This window comes from Epinephelus moara, chromosome 9, assembly GCF_006386435.1.
Source record: "Epinephelus moara isolate mb chromosome 9, YSFRI_EMoa_1.0, whole genome shotgun sequence".
NCBI lineage: Eukaryota > Metazoa > Chordata > Actinopteri > Perciformes > Serranidae > Epinephelus > Epinephelus moara.
The window spans coordinates 11,643,109-11,664,169 of record NC_065514.1 but is presented as its reverse complement, the minus strand read 5'-3'; the positions used below and the strand labels follow the sequence as shown (position 1 = coordinate 11,664,169).

The window sequence follows — 21,061 nt, the reverse complement described above, 5'->3', positions numbered from 1 at the left end:
GAAAAATTCTGCCATTAAGTGTGGCATAATGCTGTGCGTGAACTTGTTGTCGTAATTCTTTCATGCAATTTCCTGACATCAGCGTGTCCATTAGTCAACCTTATGTCGCTTGTTTGTAGAAAATACTTCAGAAACAGGTGTAATCATCTGTAGGCAGCTTTAAGTAGAGGGTAAGTGTGTTGTCAAGAGGGATGAGGCAGAGTTGTCATACCGTCATTGCAAGAGGGGTCGTCTGTGGAAAACACACAGGGAGGGTTATCCAGTGGTGGACCCCCATTGGGCCAGTGGATCTTCTCTGTTTGGGACCAAATGATGTCTTTGGTGGTCCCATTGAAGTACGCAACAAGCTGCAAACACAGAAAAAAGTCTCACTTAAATGGATGAAAATAAAGATACTTGGAGCCTGATGTAAACTAACTTCACTGTAGGAGCCCATTTCTGCCAGTGTGATAAGAAAAAAAGATCCTGTAGGTCTTTATAATGAGAAACTTTTTTGAAATTACCAAATTATGTGAACTAATATTATTAATATTATGCGTCACAGAGTGTCATTCCTGTGGGATACAGCAATATTAAACCCCTGAGCTTGCCTTACAAGGACTGAATGCACAAACTTGCTATTTTTAAATATCCCAGGAAGAGAGACTCTCCCTGCAGCCTGTTTTATTTATTTCTGAAAATGTCAATGAGTAACCCTGTTCTGTGGACGATGAACAAAGTGCAGACTTCCATCTGTGTCACCAGTGATGAGAAAACACAGTGAATGCTGGATGGAGCAATGGGTGACAACAACCCCGCCTACATTTAAGAGTACTGTTTGCAGTGGAAACACCATGTCTGAAGTTTACTGTTGGTTCCAAAGGTAACTTAGTGTTTGGTGGAAATGGAGCTTATAAGTTAGTATCTCAAAACAAAGAAGTAGTATTTCAAAATAATGAGTCAGTATGACAAAAATGAGTGAGTATCTCAAAATAATGACTTAGTATCTCAAAATAAAGAGTTAGTATCTCAAAATAATGAGTATCTCAAAATGAAGAGTTAGTATATCTAAATAATGAGTTAGTATCTCAAAATAGAGTTAGTATCTCTAAATGAGTTAGTACATCTAAATAATGAATTAGTATATCTAAATAATGAGTTAGTATCTCAATATAATGAGTATCTCAAAATGAAGAGTTAGTATCTCAAAATAGAGTTAGTATTTTAAAATAAAGAACAAATATCTCAAAATAATGAGTTAGTATCTCAAAATAATGAGTATCTCAAAATGAAGAGTTAGTATCTTAAAATAAAGAGTTAGTATTTTAAAATAAAGAACAAATATCTCAAAATAATGAGTTAGTATCTCAAAATAATGAGTATCTCAAAATAAAGAGTTAGTATCTCAAAATAAAGAGTTAGTATTTTAAAATAAAGAACAAATATCTCAAAATAATGACTTAGTATCTCAAAATAAAGAGTTAGTATCACAAAATAAAGAGTTAGTATTTTAAAATAAAGAGTATTTCAAAATAAAGAGTTGGTATCTCCAAATAAAGAGTTAGTATCTCAAAATAATGAGTTAGTATATCTAAATAATGAGTTAGTATCTCAAAATAATGAGTTAGTATCTCAAAATAGAATTAGTATCTCTAAATAATGAGTTAGTATCTCAAAATGAAGAGTTAGTATCTCAAAATAAAGAGTTAGTATTTTAAAATAAAGAACAAATATCTCAAAATAATGAGTTAGTATCTCAAAATAAAGAGTTAGTATCACAAAATAAAGAGTTAGTATTTTAAAATAAAGAGTATCTCAAAATAATGAGTTAGTATTTCAAAATAAAGAGTTAGTATCACAAACTAATGAGTTAGTATTTCAAAATAAAGAGTTGGTATCTCCAAATAAAGAGTTAGTATCTCAAAATAATGAGTTAGTATCTCAAAATAGAATTAGTATCTCTAAATAATGAGTTAGTATCTCAAAATGAAGAGCTAGTATCTCAAAATAGAATATCTCTAAATTATGAGTTGGTATATCTAAATGAGTTCATATCTCAAAATAGAGTTTTTATTCTACAACAATGACTTAGTATCTCAAAAGTGCTGACTTAGTATCTCAAAATAATGAGAAACTTTCTCAAAGTGTTGACCCAATATTTTAAAATAATAATAAAAAACCAATACTAAATCATTATTCTGAGAAGGTTTCTTATTATTCTCCATATATTTTTTCCATGACACCAACAGAAATAGGTTTCCATACTTCACAACGTGTTCCTGCAGCCATCTATAATCTCTGACACATTTTTCATGAGTGGTTTCTTCCATTGGTCCAAAAATGTTAAAAGTGTTCCTGGTTCCATATTTCAAAATGAACAAGCATTAACTACAGCAATTCATATATTAGCCACACATCCTGAGATGGCAACAATTACTGATTCACTGTTTCACCTATTCTGTGACATAGCATTAAAACATTCAAGCTAATCAAGAATCATATGTTGAGAGGTAATTAGCATGTCCTTGATAAGCACAGCTACATTGTCTCCATCGAGCGCTTTACATCTACACAAGCAGAGTCTGACCAACATTCTGAACAGCTTGTGTGTGAGCTTTATTTTGATGGCACAGCGTCACGAGCAGCATCTGTTGTCCTGCTGTGAAACACGACTCCTGTGTTTCTAACTAGCCCGAGGAGTTTTTATGTTTTCCACCCGTGCTCCCAGCGTGTCGCGTCGTCTCTGCTAAAACCTTAAAGGCCGTCACCCCTACAGAGGGTCATCAAAACAACGCAGAATGTGATGGGTGAAGGGGCAGAGGGAGCGCCGTCTCAAATAGCTGCATGAGGGGCTGTGTTTACTGCACTGCACTGCCAAAGAATCAACAACTTCATCTTGTGTTCACTTTTAAAACCTCTAATGCCTTCAAGTATGCAGACAGTTTTGTTTATTTCCCCTGCAGCTAAAAATATATCGAGGTTGCTTAAAGGAATACATAAAAAACAAATGCTGAAAACATGGAATATATGTGGCCAAATGTCTGTGGATACCATCATTCTACACCACTACATGTGATGATGATTTCTTTACGGACCTGGCTTTGTGCAAAGGGGGCATTGTCATGTTGAAACAGGAATGTGCATCGACCAAACTGTTGCCACAAAGCTGGAAACACACTATTGTCTAAAATATCTCTGTAAGATGTGGCAATAAAGGGAAATTCTGCCAAATGTATCTCCCTATTTGTGTCCCCTCAAAAGTAAAATTTGAAGATGACAAACAATCCTTGAAATGTATAATTGGCCTTCTGTCAAAATGAATCAGTCGTTCTGATATTGTTATTGTGTTTATTACATTAAGCAGTTTGAGACTCTGAAAGCCAAAACCGTCCCGTGATGTTTTCAACTAGGCTGCCGGCTACTCGGGTCAATCGGCCACACAAATGGACCAATTAAAAGCCGGAGAGAAATGAGACCAGGAAGTCACGCTGACAGCCTCTGAGGACTGCTATGAAATTCTAACTGAAGTCAAATCGAGCTAACCCACTTCTTCTTCCCTTTGAGAGAGAAAAAAAACACTAAACAGTGTTTGCAGAGTACAACATACACAAATATTTTCATCGGACTGGGACCGGGAAATTTGAGGTTTTATGCATCTTATCATTAGAGAAGTCAAGACCCCAGAATATGTCCCAGATAGTAATACTCTTCTGCTCTCAATGTATCAACAAGCAAACACAAAGAAAGGCTGAGGGTTTAAGTATCGTGCTAAAAAGAACTTTGAGAGGATTCTCATTAGAGTGATTAGAGACACATGAAGTGAATAAGCCCTGCATTGTCTTCAGTTAATGTCATTATTTTGTGTCAACAGCTTGACATACTGAGGATGAAAATGATTCATGATGAGTAAGTTTTACAGTTTATATCAAAAGGTTCCCAAAACTTTTTTCTTTTTGGAGATGACATGTTTTATGTTTTTTAAGCTGATTAATATTATAAGTGTTTGTTTAATACCCCTATGGTCACTAAAATGTTTCTAACTGAACCTCTGTTCTTTTTGGCTCCCAACCAAAATGGGTTTGTAACACTGAGTACTGAAAACTGCCAAAGACCAAAAGTTGGCATACATTATCACCAGAAGAAAATGTAGGCATTGTATTTTTCTACAAACCATGAATAACTTACATTTTGTACATTTCAAATGTATCATATCAGCGTTTCAAAAGTCAGGTAGTATATGAGCTGAATGTCAACAGACGATGGAATGGACAGTGGATGGTGTGTCATCTAGGTTTTACGGCTGCCAAGCTGCAGACTACTGAAGACCTCCGTTCAAGACCAACATACAACAAAAACGGTTGTGATTTAGCGGGTCATTGCTATGTTTCAAGCAGCTTTTTAGGCACCAAACATGGGTTCTTCATAGTGCCCCATCACTGTTATTCCAATGGAGATAGCACCACATAAAGCAGCTGTTATTTACCTAAGACATCGCTTTATTTCCTGCCTGGATAGTGGCACAAAAGCAAGTATTTTAAGCCAAAACATGATCTTTTCCCAACCATAACCAAGTCGTTTTTGTGCTTTGATCTAACCACACATGAACCAAAGCATTATTAACGTGCAAATGTAACATATCTGTGGTTTGCAGAAATGGAAAAGGCCATTTTTTTCTGGCGATTGGGCTGATTTGTAGTCTTGTTGACTTGCTCTCTTAATCTGAATCTGTCCACTATTAGACTTTTTTATCTGGGCAAAGTCACACTGTGCTGGAGCGCCCACTTGCTCACCTGACAGAGAGGCACACCATGTACAAAGGCTGTGTCCTTGGCACAGCAGGCGCGGGTCCGATTCCAACCCATGGCCATTTGCTGCATGTTATTCACCCTCTCTCTGTCCCCTTTCATGCTCTAGCTGTCCCATCAAATAAAGGCAAAAAGCCCCAACAAATACCTTTTGAAAAAAGTCACACTGTGCTTATTCAGCTTTCAATAAATGGTTGTTTTGGGGGGGTTGCTGCATGCCTTAATTAGATAGCCGAAAGAAGAAAGACGACAAGAAACGACTTCTGTTCATACTTCTTTAAGAAAAGTATTAAAAAAGGCGTGGGATTCAGACAATACTAGTGTTGAAAAATAAGAATGAAAATAACACGGTACTTCAGAAAAAGTCCCTCCTTATTTGCTTATCAGCCCAGTCCATGCCTAACAAAATGTCTCAATGCCAAATGTGCCTCTTAAGTGTCGAACAATGCAGACAGGGAAAAACCCCTGAGTGCATTGTTGCACTATCTGTCAGTACAGTCCAAACACAGGTTTGACACAAAACACATGTAAATTGTATTTATTTTGCTATTAAAATCCAATTTTCTTACAAATGGTCCAAAATTCTGCACTCTGGGACATTTATGAAAATTTGAACCAGTAAAGAGATTTTGGTCCATTCAGCCAGCCTGGTCTAACTCCCAGGGCATCAAAAAACGCCAGATACAGACACACAATGCACCCTTTAGCGTCTGTATGAGATGTACAAGGCTTTCAACCATCTCCAAAGTAAATCCATCTGCATCATTATTAGATTTTCAGAGCAACAGACGTAGTATAAAGAGTGAGAAAGTCTGCTTAGGGTGGTTGGGAGAGGAGGTGGATGGGTCCAACAAGCACAGAACTTTGATCCAGGAGACTGGTGTTTGTGTCCCATGTGAAACTAAAAGTCAGTGTTAAGTTATTTTGACACACTGCTGATCAGTCAAGTGAGCCAACTGATGTGACTCATGACTAACGTCAACTACGATCTTTTCCTGACCCTAAGCAAGTTGTTTTCTAAACCTAACTGCCAAACCCTTCTGCGTCACAATACAATGCAAAAGACTGCCCAAGAATCAAGATATGACGACTAGGGTGATTCAGCTGACCTCCCTGCTCTTTAACCCAGTTCTATCTTATTTAAAGCCCCGACAAGGAACTTTCATTTTGAGTTGATTTTGGCGACCCTATGGACAAAAGCGGTAGTGTTTTGCCAGAATGAAGCCTACATTTCCCATGAGCTCTAGCGGGTATTGTCATAAAGACGCTTACCTGGCTCGCACATGTGTTTGTTTTGGGGATGAATGAAACAACAAGAAGGGAAAACTTTGCCCCCGCTCCTATCGGGGATCCCAGCTCACCTCTCTGGCGTAAGCACTTCCACGGCTTCTTGGACTGAGTATGGAGCGGTGCCTCGCCTCTTTATTTCTTGGCACTCGCTGGACCCTGTCGACGCCTGGCTGGTACCTGTCGTCAGCCCAGATGAGGTGTTCCAGCCCCGCGCCTGCTCTAAATGCTAGATTGCTAGCGAACAAAACGTTTATCCTGAAGGATTTCCTGACTTCCCGAGGATTGGATTTTCTCTGTGTGACTGAGACGTGGCTGACTGTTGGTGAGTCCAGTGCTTTCACAGGACTTTTACCCGATGATTGCTGCTATTTTAACTCCCCGTGGACGTCGGGTTGAGGAGGAGGAATAGCGACTATTTATAAGAGTCACTATAAATGTAAGCAGCTAGGTAAGATGACGTGTGCCCTCTGAGTGCCGTAAATCATTTCGTCTTGGAAGCGACCTGGGGCGGACCCGGGGACAGTTTCCTAAAGGTATGGATATGCACTATATAGAAATAGCTTATCTTCACACCGATGGTCTCATTTGCTGTTGTAGGTCACGCACAGACATCAGCAGAAACGAGAAACTTTTGCATATCCAGTTAAAAGTTCCTTGTAGCAGCTTTAATATCAGTGATGTTTTATCTCATTGTCTTCTGTTCTTTTAAAGGGATTCCCTCCCAACATTAAATCCTGTGCCAAACCACCGCATTCATGCAAGAACATTTCACACCACAGGAGAAAATCATCTATTTACAGTGCACTTTAAAGGACCAGAGCAAAAAACTGTCTCTTCGGTCATTTATTACCTCCCCATATCATGTTGAACATCACCACCACATTAAACACAAAGTGAATTATTGACAGTAACAGTAAAACCATGACTTACCCCGTACTCTCCTGTCTCCTGGTTGGTCATCGCCCACAGGTTGACGTCTATATCCCTGGCATTTTTGTGGTCTGTGGTAACAAGCCCTGTAACTCCTAAAAACACAAGCAATGTTCACATTAAGGGTCTGATTCAACATCGTATGTGGTGCTTATATAAACTGAGAACTGCTCGTTCAAATGTGGATGATTCACTATACAGTTTTTAATGTATTCAGTGTTTGCATCATAAACCTGGACTCTTTATTTATCCGTACAGTGTTTACTAGGCTGATTTTACTGCCTGTGTCATTTAGTTCATTTAGGTTTAAGATGACTCTGCAGCACTTTATGGCTCTACACACTGTGCATTTCTCTCTAACTAACCTCTATAATTACTGATCATGTAGAAAAGATTGAAAAATATTTGGAACATGACCCCCATTACGAAATTTGAAAAAGCTTTTGCTTCTGTAAAACAAGGTAACACGTCAAAACATGCACAATAATGAAGCCAAAGTTTCCATCATTATTTTCAACACGGCCCTGTTTTCCTTGTTGTTTCCCATCATGCTGAGCAAAACAGCCTTCATCAACCCTTTTAATCTGAAGCAACAACATCCCATTGTTCTGCATCTTCCAATATGATGTGAACGCAGATCTGGCAGCCGGCTAGGTAAACAAGGAAGTGCGTGGGCACCCTCATCAAACATCAAATGGACTATATACCGGACTGTTGTGTGATAACTGTTCAATAACACTATTGTGTTGAAAGGTTATATATTCAATCTCATTTTGGGTTCAATGGTGCTGTCCAATAACAGCAAGATGAGAGCACCATTCTCTGTTATCTGAGAGGCAGCCATGGCTTTATGGCAAAATGACTTCTGCATTTACACTGTCTATCAATATCAAGCTCATATACACAATGTCAAACTGATGTGGGATCAGTGTCACACACACATCTAAACCAAAAAGTACTAGAGTGTGCGTAAAATAGTACAAATATGACAGATTGCCACAGTCAAACTTTTATTGTTTTAAATCATAAACTGTATAAACTAATGTACGTAGCTACCATGATGTAACCCATTAGTTTCTGGACTCCCATTTTGAAGCCATGACTGCCGCCATCTTGGATTTTTGTGATCAGAAGTCACCATATTTGGACGAGAAGTTGGAGCTAACCCTCATGCTAGCTGCTGGTTTGGTTAGCATGGTGAAACCATTTAAACAAAATGTACTTACTGCGATAGCTGAACATTTGACTTCTTAGAGGGTCTTTTACCACAACCAAACTCTGAACAAAACTTTTTTTTAGCAAACAATGAGTTACAATTAACTTTAATGAAATGGAAACACAATAAAATAGCTAGTGCTGCGCCAGACTCAGATCTATGTCAGATGCGAAATCAGCGGGATGTTTGGTGGGACATAGTAAACAAGCTAACTACGATAAAGATGGATCGGAAATAGGCAACAACATTTTGCCAACACTAGATACCAAACAAAAGCCAGAGACTGTATTGTCTCAAGTTGCTGTAAGCTGCCTAAGCAAAAGGCAGACGATAACTTTATCTTGGAGCCTCCAGGGAAAGCCTTTTCTTCTCTGGGTAGCTGCTTGCGTGTTTGCAGCTGTCTGTATCAAAGGGCAGCATAAAGTGAAGAGCACTCACTCTAAATCTAAATCTGACTATGCCGCTGACTAATCTGTGGTAACGTCATGGTTACCAAACCAAAGTTGTCACTGTGGCAGCAACTTGTCAATAGACGGCACCCAACTGTCACTCAAAGTGACCATACTCTTAACTATGTGTAACTTTAAGCCTTAATAACATTTAAACGGCTGAGTTATATAAAAATTCATCCCATGCACAGTTGTCATGAACAAGGAAATTAGCTACAGAGACCAAAACCATTTTTTGTACTACGCAATAAAGGTATATTTCTGCTTTAAAGCTGGGCATTTTAACATGAGGGGCAGTGGGGATTGACTGACTGACTGGTGGCCATTCAAGGAACTGTAGTTTTTGGCAGCCCTGGAGGTCGCCACTTGTTTAAAACCTACTATAATGTATGAAGCATGTCACCAGTTGCTCACCCCAGAATCGTCGGTTCTGCGTCCTCATTGTGATGTTGATGCCATCGTTCTGGGCTCCACCATCTGCCAGCGTCTCGTCCAAGGCCATTGCGTACAGCACGAAACCATCATAGAAGCTGCCGGCGATGTAGTCCATCTGCAAGGGTAGGGATCATTTCAAAGAACCAGCAACAATGAAAATTCGTGAACTCCACACAGCTATGATCAAAGACCTTAATGCTGGAATTTAAGGGAGGACAGGCCTATTATTCAGTTCACATTCAAAGGCCTGCTTCTGTGAAACAATATGAGTTTGGTCAGTGAAAGTGCCATGTGCCAACAATCACACTAAATGATTATTCTTTGAAAAAATACAGTTTAATTCACTTTTCTGAAACTCCCATGCTTGATGGCTGAGATCAAAGCAGTAATAAAAGACAAAGTATTAATTGCTCAAATCATTGTCAACAGCATTCATCATTAACCGCTGCCAGTTACACTGCACAGTGGGGATTTTGCACAGAATATTATAAAAGATGAAAGAGGTTGTGATGCTGCTGAGAAAACAGTTTTTCTAGGCTGTAACTTACCAGTGATGGTTCCAAATGCACACCGAAATCCCTCTGAGCTCTGGCATGGAGTTTCCTCTGGAAGTCTTTGTACTCGGGATTATCAGGAGGCCGATAAGTTATGACGAAAACAGACTGGAGGGGACACAGAAGGTGGAAAAACATAAAAAATTAGAATTACTGCCTTGCGGTTGTATGTCTCTGCGCACCCGTCAAGTTGTAGTTACAGTGTACATCCATGTCTGTGAAAACACGGATGCTTCACACACATCTTCTCCCCGGCAGCACAGAAGATCTAAACAATCAGAACAGTTTCAAGGTGGGCACCCAAGATTAAAGTCACCAATTTAGTATGTGACCAAAACCTCCTCTGTTACTGAGTTATGATGCTGAATAATGGCCAGAAAAGTGTTTTCGCAGAACATTACTGTCACAGTGAAGCTGACCTTTGACCTTTTGGATATAAAATGTCATCACTTCATCATTTTATCCTATTAGACATTTCTGTGAAGTTTAGTCATAATCAGTATATGAAGAATGGAGTTTTGGCCCGAAATTTAGTGGTCTAATGTCACAGTGACCTTGACCTTAGACCACTAAATTCTAATCAGTTCATTGCTGAGTCTAAGTGGATGTTTGAGCCAAATTTGAGGACATTCCCTCAAGGTGTTCTTGAGACTTCTTGGTCATGAGAATGAGACAGATGCAAGGTCACAGTGACCTTGACCTTTGACCACTAAATTCTAATCAGTTCATTGCTAAGTCTAAGTGGATGTTTGAGCCAAATTTGAGGATATTCCATCAGGGTGTTCTTGAGACTTCTTGTTCGTGAGAATGAGGCAGATGCAAGGTCACAGTGACCTTGACCTTTCATTGTTGAGTCAAGTGGACTATTATGCCTAATTTGAAGAAAATCCCTCCAGGTGTTCTTGAGATATTGTGTTCACAAGAATAAGACAGACAAGGTCACACTGACCTTGACCTTTGACTTACAACCACCAAAATCAGCTCAGCTCATCCTTGAGTCCAAGTGGACAGTTTTGCCAAATTAAAAAAAAAAATAATAATCCTTCAGGCGCTCTTGACATATCACATTCACAAGAATTGGCCAGACAGACGTACGTAAGGACGTACAGATGGACAACCTGAAAACATAAGGCCTCAGCCATGGCTATCGCCAGCACAGAGGCATACACAGACTGTATCAGACTGAACAAGACACTGAATCTCACAGAAACAAATATTTGTGACTTTAATGTTCTAACTGTAACATAAAATTGCTGTTACATGTTATTTAGTCTTGTTTTCATCCTTAATCATAAAAATTATCAAAAGTATGCTAATGGGGTAAAGGTCGACATGCTGCTCTGTTTTGTCTTGGTTTTAGTCGTCAATAATCCTAAAACTGACCGTTTTGTAGGCCTACTTCAACATATCAAACCCCAAACTATCCATGAAGAATTGTCGTCAGTGACACCTTTTTGTTTGTGGTTGAGAGTCACACACTGTTAACTGCCTAAGCAGCTAGTCGTTTTGCTGAATTTCTGACAGATTATAGTCAAGTTCCTCTCTGTCTTCATGTTAATTTACAGATTTGTCCAACCACTTTGACCAAACTTGCCCCACATTATCGTGCTGCTTTGAGATATATTTCAAATTCAAGCTACAGGACTCGTTACTGCACATTGTACAGTCTGGTCGGAGGGTCTTCACTTAATAAGCATGGGATACAGCACTAGTGGGTCACAGGTCCATTCTGAATGGACAGCAAGTGACTCACAAAAATGTCAAGTTTGTCAAAAACACTCTATTTTCAAGTACAGTGAATTTCCAGCAAAGAGTTTTTATTTTGAAGTGCCATTTCCTGCTGTAGAGTGAGTGACTTATTGACAGCTTCTTGACAGAGACAGCAAACTATCACGATGACATAGCCAAACGCAAGTATGACGCCTACAATCTTAGATCCAATAATCTTCCACAAGTAAAGATGCAACCAGTGCAGACTGAGTCTGGAAAAGGAGTCTATATTATTATTATATTATTTCTCTGACCAGTTTTAAACAAATGTTAAAAGAGGTCCTTACCACAAACTGTTCTTGCTACGATGCAAAACAATTTTAGCCTGTCTTGATGTACTTTCTTGTATATAATCAACATGTACTCTCAGTAACTCTGCTGTCTTCTTGGCCGGGGCACCATTGAAAAACAGATTTTTTTTTAATCTCAATTGGGTTTTCTCAGATTAAATTTAATTCAATTCAGTTCGATCAACTTTATTGCTCTCAAAGGAAATACTTGTGCCAGAGAACTCTTCAAATTACAGTAACACTAAGTACAGTAACCACAACGTTCACAACCAGAACATCCAGTGGGTTTCCTTGGGTCAGGGTCACTCACTGGGCCCAGTTTTAGAACAACAGAGTATTAAATATCTGGCAAAGTATACAAATACACAAGATACAGGACAAGAAGTGTTTTCTGTAAAGGTTAAATAAAATATTCGGTCAACCAAGGCTAACAGTCATTCCTGCCCTCTCAGCGTTTTGTGACCCCAAATTACTTTGGCATACTACTGCAGTCATCTGGTGCGGATATTATATGTAAATGACAACAGCTGTGGTCTGTAATAGGCCACATTAGTACAAAATAAGATCAGCTACAACTATTAATAAGATTTTCTAGAAATGAGTGTCACATAAAATGAAATATAAAAGATATAACATTATAAAAATACATAATATTACACAATAAATAATAAAACGAGTGTCACTACAAGACAATAAGCTTGTTTTTAGTACATATACTGGTGTTACAGTATTTCATCGTTTCTGCTTGAGGCTCAATGCAGATGTTAGCAGCTAATGAATTATGAACACAGTGGAAAACACTGTACACTCAATATATTTCAGTAAACTCCAAATGAACTGAAACACCGATAAGGATACAGGATTGATAAAAAACCCATCATCGTTCATTATGACGCGATTATGCTTGGAGATGAAAACACTGTTGGTCCTAAAATGACAGGCTGAGAGAGTGTTCTCACTTCTTTCATGATCTTTGATTTGGAATATGTTACAAATAGCTCGAACACCACATGAGTGTTGACAGAGACGTTTAATGTTTGATCAAGTGTTTGGATAGAGAATTAAATTATTCAGCCAGACATTTCAGTTCAACTATTTGCCTCAAGTGACCTCTGATCCTGTCGACTGATTGCTCCTATCAGAAAAACAGGTTTTGGACATTTCTGGGAAATCCTCTCGCTCTGCTCGTAACTGAAAGAGCTGTAGATCGTTTTTCATGTTACAACAGTTATTTGAACCCCACCACAAACTTCCACAAGCAATTACTGCAATGAAGGAAGCATATTGCGATAATGAGCCTTGTTATGACTCGCAGACAAATTAACGCCTTGCGTGATCAGCAGAAATGGGAGCCAAAGTTTTGTTCTGCAGCCAAGGTTAGGGGAAGTGCAGATAAACAGATATTGAGATCACTGTGTTTGATGCCAGAGCTGTTTGGTACCAATTTATGGTTTCAAATCACTTAAATCTTTCATGACATCTTAAATGTGTGTTGGCTGATTAAAATAGTTGTTTGAAATTTTTTTTTCAAATAACAATAAAAAAAACTTTAGCTGCAAATAAAATAGGGAAAATTGGCCTTCTGAATTATCATTTTTGTGTGCTTTGACTGAACAAATGAGATTACTTGATTAATGGTTCCAGTTTTCAGAAGAAAATGTTGGCATTGCATGTTTCTGCAAACCACAGATACATTACATTTGTACGTTGCATGCATGGTTGCCATGCCGTGGACCACAGCTGTTTGAAACCTAAGCCCCATTTTCACTGAGCAGTACGGTTCAGTTCTGTAGGCTTTTTTTCTGTTTCCACTGTGAAAAGTTGTGGATGGTACCAAAGGAACCGTTCTGTACCATCCCCATGTTTGGTCCCCCTTCTGTTGGGGGGGACCAACAGAAGGGGGATGGTGGAACTGTGAACACTGCAGTCCATTGATTGGTCAATAGAGGACGGTCACTCTGCTCAGGGCTGACTTGTGGCTGGTTTTGAAGCTCATGTAACCACTGTTCATACTGTGGAGAGTTATATTATAAAATGAAAGGATGTTTTGCTGCCTCTCGCAGCAGCTGTAGTCAGAGAAAAAAAATACTTGAATTCACTGGGCCGACTGCTGGCAACTTTTAAGGTGGAACGTTAACTTGTAATGTTACTCAATGTATGAGTTGACAACATGAATCCATCAGTGCACCTTAAATTTCACCGCCACAACTTTGACCATTCCATTAGTTTTTAATTGTCTTTCTTGGATGACATACACAACCACACAGTAACCACAGCATTGTTGAAATGTAAAGCGACATAAGGTTTCGTGGACTGCCTATTGGCTCAAAATTCCATTAGACCAAAAGCCCATTTCTCCCACAATTCGTTATCCCCAAATAAAAATGCCCATTGTTCCTAAGTCCTGTTCCTCCGAAAATACACACTCCCTGCATTTGGGCAAAGCAAGCGCCAGAAAAAATGTACTGTACATTTCTGTAAGCCATGAATATGTTACATCTGTCAGCAATGCTGTGGTGAATGTGTGGTTGGTCATGGTTAGGAAAGGATATGTTTTGCCTAAAATGATTCAAATTTGGTGGCACAGAAGTTGCTAGAAAAGCGGGGACGGGTCATTGAAAAACACCCAGCAGTGGCTCTAATGCTGCTGGGAAACTGAAACTAACTGCGGAGAGTTTGTATTTTCGGAGAAATGGGACTTCAGAGCAATGGGCATTTGTTTTTGGGAAGAATGGGCTGTTGGAGATATGGGACTTTGGTCCAATGGGACATTTCTCGGACTAACAGGGCTTTGAAATGTTGGGCAATTGGAACAACGGTGCGCCACCAAAGTTTCAACATATCCATTACATAATACTGAACAAAAGTTACATATCTGTGGTTTGCAGAAACATACAATGCCAACATTCATTCTGCTAACTGGGTTGCATCTGCTACGCTGTTAGCTAACAACAGATTTCAGCAGGACAAATATTAAGTGAGGGTATAGAAGTTGGAGATGTGGAGTTATGCATTAACACTAAATCACATTTAAGTCCCACGAATAGAAAGCAAAGGAAGGCATTTATTTCCATTAAATCCTTAAGTTAATGTTTCAACTGTATTAAGGCATTTTAAGTGAAGTCCATTATGACAGAAATTGCCATAATCAATTCAACATTATGCTGGATTCATTATTCAGAAAGCCACTCTCCATCAAAACTTTGTGAACACTGAATCAAAGAGAATTAAGAGAAGCCAGCGTGACATTTAGGGAGACAAATTAGACGAGCAACACATCTGTGCCCACTCTCTTACGTCTCAGTGCACTAATTTGTCGGGCTAAATGGCTTCCTGTGAAAACACATCCCCCCCAATTCATTAATGTCAAAGAAGAATTTCAAGCCTTAATGTGGTCGAAAAGGATTGAGGGGTCCTCGTCCTTTGGGAGACTCAATTTGCCTACTGGCAGAAATGACATAGCCTTCTAAGATCATTAGTTGGAGTGCACATACGTGTCTGTCGTTACCATAAAAGCTTCCCGCAGTTTTGATGTGTTTTAAGAAACTTCTTGGAAAAAGTGATATTTAATCAGATGCAACTGATTCTGAACCAACTGTCAGTTTTCAGCTGGATTTGAGGACTTTATTCTGTGCTACTCAATAAGTTCAGTCTGATAAAGATTATGGGATTTAGAGAGAAAATGAACTCAAACAGTGAATAAAATATGCGTTGTCAGAGACCTCCAGTTCTCATGCCAAATGGTGGTTTTGGTCTTGTCTTATTTCCTGCCTCCAATTACAATGCGGGTGAAACTGTGACAGTCCGCATTTAATAAATCTGCAAAGAATCCGAACACAGTCTCAATTTATCAACAGATGCGCGGCTGTTGCTACACACTGTGTATGAGTGCCTGTATGCGCATGTATGTGTGTTCTGCGTTCGTTTTTACCTTAAAGACCTTGATGAGATCGGTCCAGTCAGAGTCGGCGCTCTGCCACGGTTTGCGATCCACCAAGCTCTCTGCGAACACGTCCAGGTAGAATATAGCATAGTTCTCTGGGTCCTGGATCTCGCTCTGGAACAGTTTCATGATGTTCAGGAAAGTCTCCAGGGGCCCGCAGATGTATACAACTGCAGAAAGAACAAAAGAAAACATCCTGATCAATCACTTGCTTCTTTAAAATGTTGCTTTTCATTAAGCTTGTTAAGACCCTGTGGATTTAAGCATGATTTCCTTCATTCTCATACAGCAGGCTGCACTATTTTAACTTCTTTCTGATGCTTACACTCAAGATAACCATTGAAACAAGTTGATTTGTGTTGAAAACAGGTGAAATGAGCCTTTTAGGGCTCAATAATGGACCGATATTGCTTGATAACAGTGGCAGCTCTTCCTAAATGGACATAGGCCGGCAGCTAGGGAATCACCCAGAGCAGGGGGCTATAACTGCAACCAATTTTTGCTTAAAAAAAATCGAAGGGAAAAATAATCCGAAGATCTAAAGCTAATGGTTTGCTCTGCAGTAGGGGTATAAAAAATGACTGGCCAGCTCACTCAGTGTAAGTGTCTATGGTTCAGCACCATGGAAGCGTTTCGACCCATGAATCAATAAAGGATTTTTAACTACAGTCAGAGTAAGTTGCTAGATACATTTCACTTGCTCTCAATGCAAAGTCAAAGGCCACATTTACACCAGAGGACTCAACACACTGTTCCAAAGCTGGTCTAGTTTCTAAATCTTGGCCACCTGTTCATTTCCAGTTACAGCAGTGAGCCACATTTGATTATTTACACTCAAAACAAGCAGTAAGCATACAGGAATAAATTCCAGATGTAAGCCCGTGCACAGCCAGATTGCCATCTGCAAAAGGCACAAACAAGACAGACATAATAAGTGAGGCTGGGGAGCAGGAGGTGGGCTTGGAAACCCAGCGCTCAGAGGTTGGAGGGTCCACTAGAGCAGTGGGAGGAGCCTGAAGCATGTGGGCAGGGCTTTACTCGCCTCTTTGCCCTGAGATAGACTCTTTGATTTTGTTGCTGCTCGTCCAATCCCCAAATTTCCTTTCGGCTAGCTCTGTGTTGATGTTTTGAACCTCAGCTGTGACCTATGTTGAGTTTCAAAACATCTGCAGTGAGCTGAGAGGAAAATAGGGGGAGATATGTGACTTCTTTTAGTTATAATATTGTAACATTTTCATGTTATGTGCATGAGGCTGCAGAGCATGCATATTTACTGTGGCTGGATTTGCTTCTATGTGTTTTTCCATTTAATTGCTCGCTACTATTCAAGCTAACCAACAATATCTGTTAAAACCAGAGTCGAGTGCCATATTTTCCACCATTTTTTTGTAGCTGCACATACTGAAATCAACAGTATAGTAGATAACAGACTTGGATAGAGGAATAAAATATTCAGCCAGACATTCAAGTCTATACTTTTGCCTCAAGTGACCTTTGATTCTGTCGATATACTCGCTCCTATCACAAAAATAAGTTTCAGACATTTCTAGGAAGTCCGCTAGCTCTGCTCTTCTGCTCCACATATATTTCACATTTGCAATGTTTTATTCAGATATCCTGTAGAAGTGAGGGATTGTCAATCTCCTGCATGATTTGCATAAAATGAAAAAAAAAAAAGACCTCAAACATCTATCAGAGGCAACAAAGAAGCCAAAATGGAGACAGAAATCATTCGAGGATAAGGGTGAATGTTAGGTCAGAGGACTTCTCACAGTGGAGGAATCAGAAAGAAGGAAAAGCAACCTCCTCACTCCTTTCTGAAAATGCCCCAAACATCTTGTATTTCTGTTAAAGGTCCAGTGTGAAGGATTCAGCGGGATGTATTGGCAGGATATATTGGTATATAATATTCGTAACTATTTTTTCATTATGGTATAATCACCTGAAACTAGGGCTGGGCGGTATGACCTAAAATTTATATCACGGTATAAATCGAATCCCTTCACGGTAACGGTATATATCGCGGTATAAATTTAAGTGTAAAAGTTATAATAGAAGTGTTTCTGAATGGGTTTTGTAGTCCCTTAGCAAAGCTAAATTGATTAAAAAAAACAACAACAACAAAAGCAAAGATATAATGTATTTTTTAGAGCATTTATTGTGCAGAATGCAGATCTCAAAACTCAAAATTAAAACCCAGTACTCTATGGTGCAAAATGTCCCCTGGGATCTATATCAAAAGGTAATTTCCTTCTTTTAGCAAAATCCTAAATGACTGAGTTGTGTTTTTTCCACCTGGACCTTTATGCTCTGCCATTTCTCCTCTAATCATCACGCTGTAACCTGTGACAGGCTGCTATGATACCACAACTATCACACATTCACATATGGAGTTTTTTGTGGAGCCCCTAGCGTCACATAGGTTTACATTACCAAAGGTTTATGACAAACTCTCTTGCCGAAAACCAACTCCCGTGTGCGCACGGCGAGAGAGGAGAGGGAGAGACGCTGTGCTGCTGCCAGAGGAGACACTGAACGAGTTCCCTCTGAGCGGTAAGACGCTAAAAGAGTCTGAGAAGTCCGGGGCTGTTCATAAGACATTAACTCACTCACTCACAAGTTCTCCAGCAACACATGTTGCACGTGCTACGCTAAATCACGGACGTGAACCAGCTCCTCTTGCTCCGCTGTCTCTGTGCTCGCAGCCATTTTCAGACTGAGGCAGGTGCGATGACGTCATCGACGATAGGACGGTAGAGCGCAAATCTCTACCGTGGGCCAAATTTATATCATTTCTACCGTCTACCGCATATACCGTGCAGCCCTACCTGAAACTAAGAAACAATTTTTTGTTACCTCAAAATGAGCCATTTACATCTACTTAAGGAGCGGGTCCTCTATCATGAAGTCTGCAATGTTGTTTCTACAGTAGCCCAAAATGGACAAACTAGCTAGACACTAGCTCACATTTTTGCATTTTGGGGTTTCGCATCAGCCATTGTTGTTTTCCTCAAGCAACGACCTCCAGGGCTGAAACAAGAAGCCAACACAGAAGTGCGGAAAACTGCAGTTCCGTGAATGGCCACTTGAGGCTGGCTCCAGAAGTGAGTCAACACCCATAGACACCCCCCCCCCCCATGTTTAAATGTTCATTGTTCAACCTTACAGCAGAACTAAACATGTTTACAGCCTGGTATAAAAAACAGTTATGGTCTCTGTAACTTAATTCCCTTTTCATGACAGCTGAAGGGGGGATGAATTTTTAAATAACTCATTAACATTTCATTAAGGCTTAAAATTATGCATGTTTGAGGTCAGGCCTTTTGGCAGGCCACTTTGAGTGCTAGGCTCTCTGCGAGGCGTCACTATATTCTATGAGTCAGATAGACCCCTCACTTCTCCATAGCTTCAGCCTTTGGTCCAAATTTGGTCACTTCTGAATCCAAAAACCAAGATGGCGACAGCCAAAATGCTAAGTTCAAGGCTTTAAATGGGAGTCCTCCAACCAATGAGTGATGTCACAGTGGCTACGTCCATTATTTCATACAGTCTATGGTTCTCATACACGCTTGGCACAGGGGAGAATATTCAGTTGGTGTCAATCTCCAAACTCGCCACTAGATGCCACACACTAGACCAGGGATTCATTCATTAATTCATTCATTTGCTTTCACCGCCAATGCTGCAAAGTTAAAGTACTGAATAACTATAAATAGCCAACTGCAGAGTAGCCACCTTGTTGTAAATCATATTAATGACTGCTCATTTAGACCTATTCGTAATGCTGATAGGGCTAATTTAGACTTGATAGGCTGTTACCTTTATTGGAATATGTTTTGCAGCTCCAGACAGATTATTTTTCTTTTCTTTTTGGCTAATAATGGCTCTTTTAATGGTAAAGGTTGCTCACCCCTGCACTAGGCCTTGAAAGTGACAAAGCCCTCTAGCAAAGGTAGGAGTTATGACTCCTTTCCATAGGGTGCAAAAGAGGAATTCAGGTGAGGTTATTAAAGAGCAACACTATGAACGGCTGGATCAAAACACTGGACTTTAAATTGCCATTCATTTTCTGTTCCCTATTATAATTGCTTTTCTTTTATCTGCAGCCATGGTCATTCTCTTTCTGTAACAGTCATTATTATTGTAACCATGACAACAAAAGTTTCCTTCCTTATTTTCCTACTTAACTCTAACCATTAACTTTACCCTGTCCCTTGTTTTTGTACCTAAAAACATGACCAAAGGTATCAGTTGTACAAGAACTTTGCCTACATAAAACATAATCTCATCATTTAGACCCTATGTCTGCCCACTTTCAGTACATCTCTGGATACTAGGTACTACAAACACATTTTGAACAGCACCAAAAAAGTATTGAGTTTCAATACGCACGCCTACTCAAACATGAATAGAAAGTTGGACATTTTACCTTTAAACTCAATGAGCAGGTCTTGCTCAAAGACACTGCAACACATCAACATTTGCTGCTGCAGGAATCAAACTCTAGACCTCTGCTACAGGCTCTGACAGTGTGTCTACCCACTACCTTCACCCTGCCACCTACACCCTCCTGCTGTTGAGTCATGAATAAAAAAAAAAAGCAAAAAAAAAAAAAAAAAGCGTAGCATTATTTCCATTCGCAGCGTATGTCAGAGAGCGGCTGCTGCCAGCTGCGAGGCAGTCCTCCCAGTTAGCAGACATTTCCTCATGTGTTAGACCAAAGTCGGCTGCTGCTTAGACCCCAACTCTCATCTCTTCCAACATGGTTCACCATGCCAAGGAGTCCTGCTGTCTCCTGGACCGCTCCCAAAATAAATGTGCTACACAGCCGGGGGAAAATGTCCTCCTGTGTTGTAGCAGTTGTAGAGTATATAGACCTGCCGAGGCTTCACTTCACACAAAAGCACATTAAATTGTTTGGTACAAGTTGTTCCACTTCACAGACTCCAGGATGGCAATCAGCTCGGCTCTCTACACTGCAGAAAATATCCTTCTTATATAATTTAGCCTGTTATTAAGTCCCATATTCATATTTTCATAACACTTGTTTGTTTGAAGAATTTTACATAATCAAGTCTTATTCTTGCCTCCACTAAGGAGCCAGTGTTTTAAGCACTGTTAGTTTTTTGACTGATTTGGTAAGATATCCCAAAACCTCATTGACAGATTTCTACGCTCGAGCCAAAGAACAAGCGATTTGGGTTTTGATGAAGATCCAGGATTTTTAAACACGATTTCTCAACATTGCAAGATAGCAAAATCAGTATTTTCCCATGAACAACTGCACCGTACACCCTGTGATTATCTGATATTGACCCTCTGAATCTAAAGTCCTAAACATCTCCATGATTAAAATAACACGTACAAGAACACAGATACAGATGATGGATGTGCGAGCGC

At 39.6% G+C, this 21,061-nt stretch overlaps 1 protein-coding gene across 1 annotated transcript in view; it reads right to left on the bottom strand.

The window, feature by feature from the left end:
- Positions 1–21,061, bottom strand: part of npr2 (natriuretic peptide receptor 2) — a 97,385-nt gene that overhangs the window by 61,994 nt on the left and 14,330 nt on the right. Inside the window, exons 2-6 of the mRNA XM_050053138.1 lie at positions 15,650–15,831; positions 9,653–9,766; positions 9,084–9,219; positions 7,005–7,099; positions 212–347 (exon numbers count right to left, since the gene is read on the bottom strand). Coding sequence (XP_049909095.1) covers positions 212–347; positions 7,005–7,099; positions 9,084–9,219; positions 9,653–9,766; positions 15,650–15,831 — 663 coding nt within the window. The remainder of the gene's footprint in view (positions 1–211; positions 348–7,004; positions 7,100–9,083; positions 9,220–9,652; positions 9,767–15,649; positions 15,832–21,061) is intronic.